Below are 17,014 nucleotides of genomic sequence, written 5' to 3' on the forward strand. Positions count from 1 at the left end.
AAACTGATCTAATTTCCTCCACAACTGCGTCCAAGTGTTGGTTTTTATACCCTTTTTCCAAGAATCTATTTTTCAGCACTCCTGACTGTACATCATAGTCCTCAGGTGTTGAGCAGTTCCTCCTTACCCTCATCATCTGGCCTTTAGGGATATTCCTCAACCATAGGGGATGATGTCCACTATGTGTGGGGAGGAAACTATTTCTGTCTGTGGGCTTAAAGAACACTTTGGTCTGTAATTTATCCCCAGCACGATAAATGGTCACATCAAGGAAGTTGATTTGTTCCGTGCTCCACTGGCTCGCGAGTTTTATGTTATTTGTATTTTTATTCAGATGTTCCAAAAATTACTTCAATGAGGACTCAGAACCTGACCATATCAATTGGAGCTCTTTGATATAGCGTCTGTAGAATAGGAGCTCACCCCTTCTGTTATGAAACACCGCTTTGTCTTCCCACTCCACCATGAAGAGGTTGGCTAAACTGGGTGCAAATGTTGTGCCCATTGCCACACCTCTTTTCTGGGTGTAGAACTTACTGCCAAACCAAAAATAATTATGGCATAGACAGAACTCTAATGCAAGTTAGGACCCTATCCCATTTACAATGGGTCTAGGAGGGGGGTTTAGAGGGTCTTTATGAATTTTGGGGGGTATAAATGGTGGGTATACATGAGCTGCTAGGCATTAAGTATCTTTTCTCCTTCGCATTCAAGACATGTGTCTGATACCCTATTGTAATCAGTGCGTCCAATTCTGCTCTATATTGCATGGTGGGATCACCGTTTCATTTCTGATAAGTGTTATCATCGGACAGTAATTCAGTCAGTTGGTCATTGTAGTACTGTTTTGACATAATGACCACGCCCCCCCCTTCTGTCCACAGGTCTAATAACTATATCCTTCCTAGACTCAAGGGATTATATGCCTTCTTTGATGCATCTAGGGTTTACGTTATTCTTAGAGGCTAATGCAAGGGTCTTCAAACTGCGGCCCTCCAGGTGTTCAGGAACTACAATTCCCATCATTCCTAGTCATGTCTGTGAATGTCAGAGTTTTACAATGCCTCATGGGATGTGTAGTTCTGCAACAGCTGAAGGGCCGTAGTTTGAGGATCCCTGGGCTAATGCATCTAAGTCCCGCAGCACTAGATTCTTAAAGACCTCAAGATGTTGTGTGGCTGTATTCGGTGGATTAAACAGTGACTTATTTTTTAGTCCACTGTCCACCGCAACCAACATATTACTATTTCTGCTTACTGGATTGGAATTTTATTCAAAAAATGTTTTTTGATGCTGATCTTCCTCATAAATTTGTGTACGTCTATATATGCATCAAACTTGCCCAAAGGTCTTCTCAGTCCACATTTAAGGCCCTGATGCAATATATTTGTCTCTTTATGAGAAAGTGCAGCCCCACTAATGTTGAAAATTCCCCCTACTCTGTTTCTCTCCTTCTTTTTCTGGGCCCAGGATCCTGCCCTGCACCCCCTACTTCTTCTCTCCTTAAGGCCTTGCGACTGAGGATATTGTCCCGCCCATTGTGATTAATTTCCCCTTTGGGTTTTCCTGTACATGGTGTACATTGGGGGATAAGGTTGGGGCGGTCTGCCCCTGTGTGTTGAGGCGCCCCGACCCCTCTGTTGTGTCCCCCTGCCTCTCCCTACAAAAGGACAGGGGGTTACATTCCATTCCCACTACTATAATCCCCCAGGGGCTCATATTGATTAGTAATGGGTACTTGATAGGCATTCTCATAACTAGAGGGAGGTACATTTCTCATTGTCCCAACCCTTCCTCTTGCTACTCTGCTCTGATTTCTGTTACCTCTATTGAGGGTTTTTGGGTTCCCATAATATTGAGGATTTATCTTTTTTTGGTGGGTTTTTACCTGACCATGATGTTGAGGATCTGCACTAGTTAATTAGGGTCTAACTGATCGAGTGGGTATTACCTCACTGTCCATTTGTTCATCTGTGGTGTTATTAACATTCACAGAATTATGCCATAAATAGATGGTATTGGATTGAAAATCTTTCAGATCTCTGTAGAATTTTTTGACTTTTTTCTTCTGGGTGTTCCTATCTACCTTTTCTAGTTTTTTAGTGATTCTATTGTTGAAATCTAAAAATTGTTGCGATTCCTTAATTGGGTCAAGTTATGACTGCAATTGTCGGATTTTATCTTCCAATTTAGTCATTTTCTTCTTTTTTCTCTGTAATATTAAATCCTGCAATTACAGTCTGACTCCATTAAAGAATCCCAACCACTCTCTTTATCGCATGTATAACACAGCCATTAATGTCTAAACCGCTGGCAGCAAAAGTGAAAATGTCCAAATTGGGCCCAAAGTGTCAATATTTTGTGTGGCCACCATTATTTTCCAGCACTGCCTTAACCCTCTTGGGCATGGAGTTCACCAAAGCTTCACAGGTTGCCACTGGAGTCCTCTTCCACTCCTCCATGACAACATCACAGAGCTGGTGGATGTTAGAGACCTTGCACTCCGCCACCTTCTGTTTGAGGATGCCCCATAGATGCTCAATAGGGTTTAGGTTTGGAGACATGCTTGGCCAGTCCATCACCTTTACCCTCAGCTTTTTTAGCAAGGCAGTGGTCTCTTTGGAGGTGTGTTTGGGGTCGTTATCATGTTCGAATACTGCCCTGCGGCCCAGTTTCTGAAGGGAGGGGATCATGCTCTGCTTCAGTATGTCACAGTACATGTTGGCATTCATGGTTCCCTCAATGAACTGTAGCTCCCCAGTGCTGGTAGCACTCATGCAGCCCCAGACGATGACACTCCCACCACCATGCTTGACTGTAGGCAAGACACACTTGTTTTTGTACTCCTCACCTGGTTGTCGCCACACACGCTTGACACCATCTGAACCAAATACGTTTATCTTGGTCTCATCAGATCACAGGACATGGTTCCAGAATCCATGTCCTTAGTCTGCTTGTCTTCAGCAAACTGTTTGCATGCTTTCTTGTGGATCATCTTTAGAAGAGGCTTCCTTCTGGGAGACAGCCATGCAGACCAATTTGATGCAGTGTGCGGCGTATGGTCTGAGCACTGACAGGCTGATCCCCCCCCCCCCTTCAACCTTTGCAGCAATGCTGGCAGCACTCATACATCTAAAGACAACCTCTGGTTATGACGCTGAGCACATGCACTCAACTTCTTTAGTCGACCATGGTGAGGCCTGTTCTTAGTGGAACCTGTCCTGTTAAACCGATGTATGGTCTTGGCCACCATGCTGCAGCTCAGTTTCAGGGTCTTTGCAATCTTCTTATAGCCTAGGCCATCTTTGTTAGAGCAACAATTCTTTTTTTCAGATCCTGAGAGAGTTCTTTGCAATGAGGTGCCATGTTGAACTTCCAGTGACCAGTATGAGAGAGTGAGAGCGATAACACCAAATTGAACACACCTGCTCCCCATTCACACCTGAGACCTTGTAACACTAACGAGTCACATGACACCGGGGAGGGAAAATGGCTAATTGGGATCAATTTTGACATTTTCACTTAGGGGTGTACTCACTTTTGTTTCCAGCGGTTTAGACATTAATGGTTGTGTAAGTAATTAATGGGACCAGCGCCAAAAAAAACGTGTGTGCAACGTGTGCTAAACTTGCTGATGCTGCTCCTAAATTAGTAGTTACTAATACACAATAAACAGAACATTATAGGGCGCATCAATGTGCAATATGTTCCAATAAATACAAAAAAAGGTGCCAAAGTGCATGAGCAATAGTTATGCTATTTTACAACAAAATGATTCCAATATGTTGTACTATATGTGTGATGTGTATCTATATAATGCAAAAATTCACCTTTATGCAATGTAGTACAAGTATTGGTTATGCATTACAGCATTTTTTTTGCACTATATGGGGTCACAATATATTATAAGGTTTAACCTTTAGGATGAAATTTATTACTAAACAGTATATTTTACTTTTTTGCATTATATGGATACACATCACACATATGGTACAACATATTGGAATCATTTTGTTGTAAAAAGCATATATATTGCTCATGCACTTTGGCACCTTTTTTTTTTTTGTATTTATTTTGTATTGCACATTGATGCGCCCTATAATGTTCTGTTTATTAATGTTTGTGTGTTGAGCTATTTTGAGGGGACAGCAAATTTACACTGTTATGCAAGCTGTACACTCACTACTTTACATTGTAGCAAAGTGTCATTTCTTCAGTGTTGTCACATGAAAAGATATAATAAAATATTTACAAAAATGTGAGGGGTGTATTTAATTTTGTGAGATACTGTATATATAGATGGTCCATATACTTGGTGAAGAGTTATTAATTTTCAGGCCATAAAAGATGACAAGGGGGTCACACTATACGTCTGGAGGAAGAGAGATTTAACCTTTACATACAGAAAGGTCTTCTAATGCCGCGTACACACGGTCGGACTTTTCGTCTACAAAAGTCCAACGGACGCTGACGGACTAAAGCTGGCTGGTAATCCGATCGTGTGTGGGCTTCTCCGGACTTTCAACGGACTTTTTTAGCCTCAAATCCGACGGACTTTAGATTTGAAACATGCTTCAAATCTTTACGTCGTAAGTACGACGGACCCCGAAATCCGCTCGTCTGTGTGCTAGTCCGACGGACAAAAACCCATGCTAGGGCAGCTATTGGCTACTGGCTATCAACTTCCTTATTTTAGTCCGGTGTACGTCATCACGTACGAATCCGTCAGACTTTTGTGTGGTCGTGTGTAGGCAAGTCCGTTCGTTAGAAAGTCTGCTGCAAGTCCGCCGAAAGTCCGCCGGAAGTCTGTCAGACAGGCTGTCGGACTTTTGTAGACGAAAAGTCCGACCGTGTGTACGCGGCATAAGAGTAAAAGCTGTGAAAATGTGGAGGACTCCCTAAAAACTAGTTTTGGCCAGTTCAGTAGATTGTTTTAAAAAAGACCTGGATACATACTTTATTACCTCAAAATTGGGCACTTTCCTGCCCAGGCCAATTTTGTTCATGCAACGCTGTACCCAAATTAAATTTTGATCTTTTTTTTCACAAATATTTTTGATAGATTTCACAAAATTTATTTTGGTGGTATTTAATCACAGCTGTTTTTTTTGCTAAAAAAACGAAAAAAGACCAAAAAAATATATATTTTTTTATATAGTTTCTGTCAGAAAATATAAATAAATTATTTTTCTCCTTCACTGATATGCACTGATGAGGCAGCACTGATAGGTTGCACTGATAGGCACTGAAGAGGCGACACTGATGAGGCGGCACTGAAGGACACTGATTAGGTTGCACTAAGGAGTCACTAATATGCCACACTGATGGGCACCGATAGGTGGCACTGATATGCAGTGCTGGGACAAGGTCATCCAGTGCCCAGGGCAAGGATGCAAAAACTGTGCCCTACCCTTCATGATGTGCAAGCTTTGGGGATCCTACACCCAGCAGTCACTCACTTGTTAAAATCACTGCCACTGTCCCCATTGCCCCATCCCTACAGTAAACCATTGCGCCCAGGGAAACCATCCCTCCTGCCCTGCTGATATGTGGCACTGATGAGCACTGATAGGTGGCACTAATGGGCACTGATAGATGGCACTGATGGGCACTGAAATGCAACACTGACTGGCATCACTGATGGGCACTGATTGGTGTCTCCCCTGGGCACTGCTGGGACTGCACTGATCATCAGGGCACTGATTATCCGTACAGGTCTCCCCTGCGAGGAGATACCACTGATCGGCTCTCCTCACCTCACACTCTGTCAGGGTTCCTCTCTCTCTCTCTCTCTGTCTCCCTCTCCCCCTCCCTCTCTCCTCTCTCTCCTCTCTTGCTCTCCCTCTCTCACTTCTCTCTCTCTTCTCTCTCTCTCTCTCTCTCTCACCCCCCTCTCTCTCCTCTTCCCCTCTCTCTCTCACTCTCTCACTTCTCTCTCTCCTCTCTCTTGCTCTCTGTCTCCCTCTCCTCTCTCTCCCTCTCCCCCTTCCTCTCTCTCTCTCTCTCTCTCTCTCTCTCTCTCTCTCTCTCACTCTCTCTCAAATTCAAAATCAATTAAGCTTTATTGGCAGGACCACATACATGTTAGCATTGCCAAAGCAGTTGAGTTTCTATAAGAAAAAGAAGGGGGGAGGGGGTAGAGGGTAATATAGAGGGGAATGGGCATAACTCTCTCCATCACTCTCTCCTCTCTCTCTCTCAAATTCAAATAAGCTTTATTGGCAGGACCACATACATGTTAGCATTGCCAAAGCAGTTGAGTTTCTATAAGAAAAAAGAAGGGGGGGGGGGTAATACAGGGGAATGGGCATAAGTCTATGTAAAGGATTTTTAAGTCTTCAGTCTTTCATGTCCCTCTCGGTCGGTGACACGCTGTCACATATTGGGCAGCAATTTTTTCCGTTGGCTCCTCTTCTCCCAGTAGATATTGGAGTTTCTCTTCTCTTCTATAGAATTGAAGTCCAGGATGAGAGTGGAGAATCTCTGGAAGTGAGTGTCCCTCACTGATGAGTACTTTGGGCAATGTAGCAAGAAGTGGTCCTCATCCTCCAGGACCCCCTGGTCACATTGCTGGCACAGTCTAATCTCCCTGGGCTTGTAGGTCTGTCTGTCTGTCTGTCTGTGCCGTTCTAATTCGATTTCCAGGCTGTGGGCGCTCAGTCTGTACAGGCTCAGGGTCTGTCTGTCTTTGGGGTCTTGTAGCACCTCCAGGTACGGGGCCAGTTTGTAGTCTCTCTGCAATGACTGGTAAACAGTTTGTTTTTTGAAATTTGTTAGCTCATTTCTCCATTCTCCAACATGTTTTTCTTTGGAGTCATTGATTATGTTTTTTGTTTGAGATTTTGTCAAGCCGCATTGTTGAGAGTTTGGGATAGACAAGGTGTTAAGGAAATGTTGCAGGCCACACGGCTTGGACTGGTCTTTACTGTTCAGTAAGGCTTTATGGTGGTATGAGTTGGGACTGCTGTTTTGTAGGTGGTCCCAGTATGATAGCGCCCTCTTCTGTACTGCGAGAAGTAAGGGAAATCTGCCCAACTCTCCTCTCTCCTCCCTCTCCTCTCTCTCTCCTCCCTCTCCTCTCTCTCTTGCCCCCTCTCTCTCTCTCCATATCTCTCCTCTCTCTCTCTCTCTCTCTCTCCATATCTCCTCTCTCTCTCTCTCTCTCTCTCTCTCTCTCTCTCTCTCTCTCTCTCACTTCTCTCCCTCTCCTCTCTCTCTCACTTCTCTCCCTCTCCCCTCTCTTTCTCGCCCCCTCTCTCTCCATCTCCCCCCCTCTCTCTCTCCCCTCTCTCTCTCCCCTCTCTCTCTCTTTCCCCCTCTCTCCCCTCTCTCTTTCCCTCTCTCTCTATACCCCCTCTTTCTTCTCTCTCTCCCCCCCCTCTCTCTCTCTCCCCCCCCCTCCTTCTTGTATTATCAAGTACACTCAAATGTCAAAATCCAAGGTAAGTTTGTTCTGAGTGATTCTTGTGAAATACTATATAGTACTGACATTTTTTATGTTAAGTTTTCTTCATATGAGATACATACTTAGATATACTGTACATCATGAGAGCTTCCTTTTCTTTTCCCAGGCTCTCTCAGAATGACATTCATTCAGAACATCTATTTCTCAAATGAACAAATACGGAATGCCTGGGCCTCCCTGGAAATGGAAGACATTGAGATAGGGGCAATGTACAATGATACACAAATATTTGAATTCAAGCAAAGCTGGGCAAAAGCAAACCTTACTTTTTTTGATGTGAAGTTTTTTGAAATATTCATAAGACGTTATATGGATAATGGCCAAATACTCTTCAGAAAATTTGATGAGGCGCTTGGAATTAAAGGTGAGTGATTGTAATAGGGAGCTTAAGGCTGGGTTCACACTATTGCGAATCGTCCGCATTCATTTTGCATTTCAGGAGATTGCGACTGGCTCTATATGGAGCAGGTTCACACATCTCTGATGCGAACAGCACAGAAGTCCTGGAAGTCTTGTGGTCCGTTTTAGGTCTGAATTTAGCCAAAAACTCAGGCTGAAATTGCACCAGAAAAGGTGAATGGAGACACACCGGACTCCTGCTGTGAGCCGCTCTGTGCTGTGATGTGAACCCAGCCTTAGGCCCCTTTCACACTGGGGCGGTGGGGGCGTTGGCGGTACAACAGCGCTGCTGTACCGTCGTTCTTGCAGCTGTATTCGGCCGCTAGCGGTGCGGTTTTAACCCCCGCTGGCGGCCGAAAAAGGGTTAAAATCACTCGTACAGCGCGGCTATAGCCGCGGTATTGCCGCGGTATAGCCACGCTGTCCCATTGATTTCAATGGGCAGGAGCGGTTTAGGAGCGGTGAATACACCGCTCCTTCACCGCTCCAAAGAAGCGGTTTGCAGGACTTTTTTCACCATCCTGCCAGCGCACCGCTTCAGTGTGAAAGCCCTCGGGCTTTCACACTGAACAAACAGCGGAGGCTGTTTAGGGTCGGTTTGCAGGCGGTATTTTTAGCGCAATACCGCCTGCAAACCGCCCCAGTGTGAAAGGGGTCTTAATCTTCCACTTCAGCAGAAGTCACATGATTAAAGTTACATTGTCATTTGCTGGACAGAGTGACAGTACCCCCCTGATAGACCCCCCCAGCAAGACACAACCATCTTTCAGTGCTCACTCACTCTATCCTAGTTAGTCCAGGCCCTCACTCTCCTGCTGTAATGGAGCAGGCATTCCAGGTATGGGGGAGCATGTGACCTCCCTCACGTGACCGTACACTACCCTGCAGAGGGGACAGAGGGTTTATCCACCTAGATAAGCTCCAAAACCAGAGCTGACCCAGCAAGTAAGTGCTAGATATGTGAGTATATCTTGCTGATGCAGGGAGGTGACAGAATTGCTTAGGAATCAGTAGAGTAGCTTTAAATTATGGTTTAGAATGGTGCTGATCTCACTCAAGAGGATGACACATTATATTTGATCACATAACATCTCAGAGCCACAAAGGAAGTTAATGCTGGAAAACTAACTACAGACATAGTGGTTGCAGGTCGGAATGGGGAGCAGATAGATATATTACTATATTACTAAAAGTATTGGGACACCAGCCTTTACACACACAAACTTTTATTGTATCCCAGTCTTAGTCCGTAGGGTTCAATATTGAGTTGGCCCACCCTTTGCAGCTATAACAGCTTCAACTCTTCTGGGAAGGCTGTCCACAAGGTTTAGGAGTGTGTCTATGGGAATGTTTGACCATTCTTCCAGAAGCACATTTGTGAGGTCAGGCACTGATGTTGGATAAGAAGTGCTGGCTCGCAGTCTGTGCTCTATTTCATCTCAAAAGTGTTCTGTCTGGCTGAGGTCAGGACTCTGTGCAGGCCAGTCAAGTTTTTACACTCCAAACTCACTCATCCATGTTTTTATGGACCTTGCTTTGTGCACTGGTCCAAATCATTTGGTGGAGGGGAGATTATGGTGTGGGGTAATTTTTCAGGGGTTGGGCTTGGCCTCTTCGTTCCAGTGAAAGGAACTCATAAGACATCAGCATACAAAGACACGTTGGACAATTTCAAGCTTCCACCTTTGTGGGAAAAGTTTGTGGTTGGCCCTTTCTGTTCCAACATGATTGCGCACCAGTGCACAAGCAAGGTCCATAAAGAAATGGAAGAGCGAGTTTGGGGTGAAGGAACTTGACTGGCCTGCACAGAGTCCTGACCTCAACCTGATAGAACACCTTTGGGATGAATTAGAGTGGAGACTGTGGCCCAGGCCTTCTCTCCAACATCAGTGCCTGACCCCACGAATGCACTTCTGGAAGAATGGTCAAACATTCCCATAGACACACTCCTAAACCTTGTGGACAGCCTTCCCAGAAGAGTTGGAGCTGTTATAGCTGCAAAGGGTGGGCCAACTCAATATTGGACCCTACGGACTAAGACTGGGATGCCATTAAAGTTTATGTGCGTGTAAATGCATTTGGTAATATAGTGTATACTGCACAGTGGCAAGAAGAAGCACACCCGGTTTTCTGCAGAAATTTGCCATAAAATGTGATCTATTCCTCATCAAAGTCACAACAATAGACAAATACGATGTGGTTAATCTGATAACAAACAATTTTAATTTTTCATGTTTTTATTGAAGACATTCACAGTGCGGAAGGAAAAATAAGTGAATCCATAGACTAATTACTTCAGTAGAGTAGTAGTTTGTCCAGGTAATGAAATTATTTTGGAGGTGTGGTTTAGAGCTACTTTGATTGATAAAAGACACTCAATCATTTTAAGGTTGCTGTTCAAGGGCAAAGGAGGCAGAGCCTCTGAAAGGCGTTTTTGTACCCGCCCACTTCTGACATCACCCTTCGTATCTGACATCTCAGCTGCCTCTGTGGTCTGCCCCCCTTCTGTCTCATCTTGGCGGTATCCCACTCCATTGTTAACCACTTAAAGACCAGGCCTCTTTTTCAGGCTTGGTGTTTACAAGTTAAAAACAAGTTTGTTTGCTAGAAAATTACTTAGAACCCCCAAACATTATACATTTTTTTTCCTAACACCCTAGAGAATAAAATGGCGGTTGTTGCAATACTTTTTGTCACACCGTATTTGCGCAGCGGTCTTACAAGCGCACTTTTTTTGGAAAAAAAAATCACTTTTTTTGAATAAAAAAAAAGACAACAGTAAAGTTAGCCAAATTTTTTTTATATATTGTGAAAGATAATGTTATGCCGAGTAAATTAATACCCAACATGTCACGCTTCAAAATTGCGCCCGCTCTTGGAATGGCGTGAAACTTTTACCCTTAAAAATCTCCATAGGCGATGTTTAAAAAATTCTACAGGTTACATGTTTTGAGTTACAAAGGAGGTCTAGGGCTAGAATTATTGCTCTCACTCTAACGATTGCCGTGATACCTCACATGTGTGGTTTGACCACCGTTTTCATATGCGGGCGCTACTCACATATGTGTTCGCTTCTGCGCGCGAGCTCGTTGTGATGGGGCACTTTAAATATTTTTTTTATTATTATTTATTTTACTTGATTTTATTTTTTTTTCACTGTTTTAAAAAAAAAAAAAAAAAAAAATTGGGTCACTTTTATTCCTATTACAAGGAATGTAAACATCCCTTGTAATAGAAAAAAAGCATGACAGGTCCTCTTAAATATGAGATCTGGGGGTCAAAAAGTCTTCTGATCTCATATTTTGACTTAAATTTAAAAAAATGACGTAAGGGTGGAAGTTAAGACGTATGGGTGGAAGTGACGATTTGATGTTGCTTCCGCCCAGTGGCGGCCCGTCCATAGGGGGCGCCTGGGCGCCGACCCCCCCCCCCTCCAGGCAGCAAAAAAAAAAAAAATAAATAATTTTTTTTTTATTACTGGCCCTTTAAAAAAAAAAAAAGGAAAAAAAAGGTCCTTAAGTGCACTGTGTTTGGACGCTGGACACAGTGCGATGCCGGACACAGCGCACTTATAGGCAGCGCCACGTCTATGCAATCACGAGATTGCAGACGTGGCGCTGCATTTGCGGGCGTTTAGCCCGCCTTGGGGCGTTTTCTGAAGCGCCGAGTAGCTTCCGCCCCGCCATAGTAATAGATACTACAGACGCCGGGCGGAAGCTGCTTGGGACTTCAGATTTGATTGACATCTGCCCTGAGTCAGATGTCACTTCCTGCCTCTCTCTCTCTCATTGCGCCTGAGAGAGGAAACAGGAAGAATGCTGCTGCCAGTGTGAGGAGAGGACACCGCAGGAGACCAAAGGTAAGTACTGCTGTGTGGACACATGCTGTGGGGGGCTCTGATGGGGGACACATGCTGTGGGGGGCTCTGATGGGGGACACATGCTGTGGGGGGGCTCTGATGGGGGACACCTGCTGTGGGGGGCTCTGATGGGGGACACCTGCTGTGGGGGGCTCTGATGGAGGACACCTGCTGTGGGGGGCTCTGATGGGGAACACCTGCTGTGGGGGGGCTCTGATGGGGGACACCTGCTGTGGGGGGGGGCTCTGATGGGGGACACCTGCTGTGGGGGGCTCTGATGGGGGACACCTGCTGTGGGGGTCTCTGATGGGGGACACCTGCTGTGGGGGTCTCTGATGGGGGACACCTGCTGTGGGGGTCTCTGATGGGGGACACCTGCTGTGGGGGGCTCTGATGGGGGACACCTGCTGTGGGGGGACTCTGATGGGGGACACCTGCTGTGGGGGGGCTCTGATGGGAGACACCTGCTGTGGGGGGCTCTGATGGGGGACACCTGCTGTGGGAGGCTCTGATGGGGGACACCTGCTGTGGGGGGCTCTGATGGGGGACACCTGCTGTGGGGGGACTCTGATGGGGGACACCTTCTGTGGGGGGCTCTGATGGGGGACACCTGCTGTGGGGGGCTCTGGTGGGGGGCTCTGATAGGGGACTCTGATGGGGGACACCTGCTGTGGGGGGACTTTGATGGGGACAACTGCTGTAGGGGACACCTGCTGTGGGGGGCTCTGATGGGGAACACCTGCTGTAGGAGGCTCTGATGGGGGACACCTGCTGTGGGGGGACTCTGATGGGGGACACCTGCTGTTGGGGGGCTCTGATGGGGGACACCTGCTGTGGGGGGCTCTGATGGGGGACACCAGCTGTGGGGGGCTCTGATGGGCGACTCCTGTTTTGGGGGGACTCTGATGGGGGACACCTGCTGTGGGGGGCTCTGATGGGGGACACCTGCTGTGGGGGGACTCTGATTGAGACACATGCTGTGGGGGACACCTGCTGTAGGGGGCTCTGATGGGGGACACCTGCTGTGGGGGGCTCTGATGGGGGACACCTGCTGTGGGGGGCTCTGATGGGGGACACCTGCTGTGGGGGGCTTTGATAGGGGACACCTGCTGTGGGCGGCTCTGATGGGGGACACCTGCTGTGGGGGGACTCTGATGGGGACACCTGCTGTGGGGGGGCTCTGATGGGGACACCTGCTGTGGGGGTCTCTGATGGGGGACACCTGCTGTGGGAGGCTCTGATGGGGGACACCTGCTGTGGGGGTCTCTGATGGGGGACACCTGCTGTGGGGGTCTCTGATGGGGGACACCTGCTGTGGGGGTCTCTGATGGGGGACACCTGCTGTGGGGATCTCTGATGGGGGACACCTGCTGTGGGGGCTCTGATGGGGGACACCTGCTGTGGGGGTCTCTGATGGGGGACACCTGCTGTGGGGGGCTCTGATGGGGGACACCTGCTGTGGGGGGCTCTGATGGGGAACACCTGCTGTGGGGGGGCTCTGATGGGGGACACCTGCTGTGGGGGGGCTCTGATGGGGGACACCTGCTGTGGGGGGCTCTGATGGGGGACACCTGCTGTGGGGGGCTCTGATGGGGGACACCTGCTGTGGGGGGTTCTGATGGGGGACACCTGCTGTGGGGGGCTCTGATGGGGGACACCTGCTGTGGGGGGCTCTGATGGGGGACACCTGCTGTGGGGGGACTCTGATGGGGGACACCTGCTGTGGGGGGGCTCTGATGGGAGACACCTGCTGTGGGGGGCTCTGATGGGGGACACCTGCTGTGGGAGGCTCTGATGGGGGACACCTGCTGTGGGGGGCTCTGATGGGGGACACCTGCTGTGGGGGGACTCTGATGGGGACACCTGCTGTGGGGGGCTCTGATGGGGACACCTGCTGTGGGGGTCTCTGATGGGGGACACCTGCTGTGAGGGGCTCTGATGGGGGACACCTGCTGTGGGGGTCTCTGATGGGGGACACCTGCTGTGGGGGTCTCTGATGGGGGACACCTGCTGTGGGGGTCTCTGATGGGGGACACCTGCTGTGGGGGTCTCTGATGGGGGACACCTGCTGTGGGGGTCTCTGATGGGGGACACCTGCTGTGGGGGTCTCTGATGGGGGACACCTGCTGTGGGGGCTCTGATGGGGGACACCTGCTGTGGGGGTCTCTGATGGGGGACACCTGCTGTGGGGGGCTCTGATGGGGGACACCTGCTGTGGGGGGTTCTGATGGGGGACACCTGCTGTGAGGGGCTCTGATGGGGGACACCTGCTGTGGGGGGCTCTGATGGGGGACACCTGCTGTGGGGGGACTCTGATGGGGGACACCTTCTGTGGGGGGCTCTGATGGGGGACACCTGCTGTGGGGGGCTCTGATGGGGGGACACCTGCTGTGGGGGGACTCTGATGGGGGACACCTGCTGTGGGGGGACTCTGATGGGGAACACCTGCTGTGGGGGGGCTCTGATGGGGGACACCTGCTGTGGGGGACTCTGATGGGGACACCTGCTGTGGGGGGACTCTGATGGGGGACACCTGCTGTGGGGGGACTCTGATGGGGAACACCTGCTGTGGGGGGGCTCTGATGGGGGACACCTGCTGTGGGGGGACTCTGATGGGGGACACCTGCTGTGGGGGGCTCTGGTGGGGGGCTCTGATAGGGGACTCTGATGGGGGACACCTGCTGTGGGGGGACTTTGACGGGGACAACTGCTGTAGGGGACACCTGCTGTGGGGAGCTCTGATGGGGGACACCTGCTGTGGGGGGCTCTGATGGGGGACACCTGCTGTGGGGGTCTCTGATGGGGGACACCTGCTGTGGGGGTCTCTGATGGGGACACCTGCTGTGGGGGGCTCTGATGGGGGACACCTGCTGTGGGGGGCTCTGATGGGGGACACCTGCTGTGGGGGGCTCTGATGGAGGACACCTGCTGTGGGGGGCTCTGATGGGGAACACCTGCTGTGGGGGGGCTCTGATGGGGGACACCTGCTGTGGGGGGGCTCTGATGGGGGACACCTGCTGTGGGGGGCTCTGATGGGGGACACCTGCTGTGGGGGGCTCTGATGGGGGACACCTGCTGTGGGGGGCTCTGATGGGGGACACCTGCTGTGGGGGGCTCTGATGGAGGACACCTGCTGTGGGGGGCTCTGATGGGGAACACCTGCTGTGGGGGGGCTCTGATGGGGGACACCTGCTGTGGGGGGGCTCTGATGGGGGATACCTGCTGTGGGGGGCTCTGATGGGGGACACCTGCTGTGGGGGGTTCTGATGGGGGACACCTGCTGTGGGGGGCTCTGATGGGGGACACCTGCTGTGGGGGGCTCTGATGGGGGACACCTGCTGTGGGGGGCTCTGATGGGGGACACCTGCTGTGGGGGGACTCTGATGGGGGACACCTGCTGTGGGGGGGCTCTGATGGTAGACACCTGCTGTGGGGGGCTCTGATGGGGGACACCTGCTGTGGGAGGCTCTGATGGGGGACACCTGCTGTGGGGGGCTCTGATGGGGGACACCTGCTGTGGGGGGACTCTGATGGGGACACCTGCTGTGGGGGGCTCTGATGGGGACACCTGCTGTGGGGGTCTCTGATGGGGGACACCTGCTGTGGGGGGCTCTGATGGGGGACACCTGCTGTGGGGGGCTCTGATGGGGGACACCTGCTGTGGGGGTCTCTGATGGGGGACACCTGCTGTGGGGGTCTCTGATGGGGGACACCTGCTGTGGGGGCTCTGATGGGGGACACCTGCTGTGGGGGTCTCTGATGGGGGACACCTGCTGTGGGGGGCTCTGATGGGGGACACCTGCTGTGGGGGGCTCTGATGGGGGACACCTGCTGTGGGGGGCTCTGATGGGGAACACCTGCTGTGGGGGGGCTCTGATGGGGGACACCTGCTGTGGGGGGGCTCTGATGGGGGACACCTGCTGTGGGGGGGCTCTGATGGGGGACACCTGCTGTGGGAGGTTCTGATGGGGGACACCTGCTGTGGGGGGCTCTGATGGGGGACACCTGCTGTGGGGGGCTCTGATGGGGGACACCTGCTGTGGGGGGACTCTGATGGGGGACACCTGCTGTGGGGGGGCTCTGATGGGAGACACCTGCTGTGGGGGGCTCTGATGGGGGACACCTGCTGTGGGAGGCTCTGATGGGGGACACCTGCTGTGGGGGGCTCTGATGGGGGACACCTGCTGTGGGGGGACTCTGATGGGGGACACCTTCTGTGGGGGGCTCTGATGGGGGACACCTGCTGTGGGGGGCACTGGTGGGGGGCTCTGATAGGGGACTCTGATGGGGGACACCTGCTGTGGGGGGACTTTGATGGGGACAACTGCTGTAGGGGACACCTTCTGTGGGGGGCTCTGATGGGGAACACCTGCTGTAGGGGGCTCTGATGGGGGACACCTGCTGTGGGGGGACTCTGATGGGGGACACCTGCTGTTGGGGGGCTCTGATGGTGGACACCTGCTGTGGGGGGCTCTGATGGGGACACCTGCTGTGGGGGGCTCTGATGGGCGACTACTGTTTTGGGGGGACTCTGATGGGGACACCTACTGTGGGGGACTCTGATTGAGACACCTGCTGTGGGAGACACCTGCTGTGGGGGGCTCTGATGGGGGACACCTGCTGTGGGGGGACTCTGATTGAGACACCTGCTGTGGGGGACACCTGCTGTAGGGGCTCTGATGGGGGACACCTGCTGTGGGGGGCTCTGATGGGGGACACCTGCTGTGGGGGGCTCTGATGGGGGACACCTGCTGTGGGGGGCTCTGATGGGGGACACTTGCTGTGGGGGGCTTTGATAGGGGACACCTGCTGTGGGTGGCTCTGATGGGGGACACCTGCTGTGGGGGGACTCTGATGGGGACACCTGCTGTGGGAGGGCTCTGATGGGGACACCTGCTGTGGGAGGGCTCTGATGGGGACACCTGCTGTGGGGGTCTCTGATGGGGGACACCTACTGTGGGGGTCTCTGATGGGGGACACCTGCTGTGGGGGTCTCTGATGAGGGACACCTGCTGTGGGGGTCTCTGATGGGGGACACCTGCTGTGGGGGCTCTGATGGGGGACACCTGCTGTGGGGGTCTCTGATGGGGGACACCTGCTGTGGGGTGCTCTGATGGAGGACACCTGCTGTGGGGGGCTCTGATGGGGAACACCTGCTGTGGGGGGGGCTCTGATGGGGGACACCTGCTGTGGGGGGGCTCTGATGGGGGACACCTGCTGTGGGGGGCTCTGATGGGGGACACCTGCTGTGGGGGGACTCTGATGGGGGACACCTTCTGTGGGGGGCTCTG

The 17,014-nt window shown here is 51.1% G+C and overlaps 1 protein-coding gene across 2 annotated transcripts in view; it reads left to right on the forward strand.

Moving 5' to 3' along the window:
• Positions 1-17,014, forward strand: part of LOC141107548 (T-cell surface glycoprotein CD1b4-like) — a 289,276-nt gene that overhangs the window by 168,210 nt on the left and 104,052 nt on the right. For both annotated transcript variants that reach the window (XM_073598363.1, XM_073598362.1), the window contains exon 3: positions 7,572-7,829. In XM_073598363.1, the coding sequence (XP_073454464.1) occupies positions 7,572-7,829 (258 nt within the window). The remainder of the gene's footprint in view (positions 1-7,571; positions 7,830-17,014) is intronic.

The sequence above is a fragment of the Aquarana catesbeiana genome, linkage group LG09 (genome assembly GCF_042186555.1).
Source record: "Aquarana catesbeiana isolate 2022-GZ linkage group LG09, ASM4218655v1, whole genome shotgun sequence".
In the NCBI taxonomy this organism is placed as follows: domain Eukaryota; kingdom Metazoa; phylum Chordata; class Amphibia; order Anura; family Ranidae; genus Aquarana; species Aquarana catesbeiana.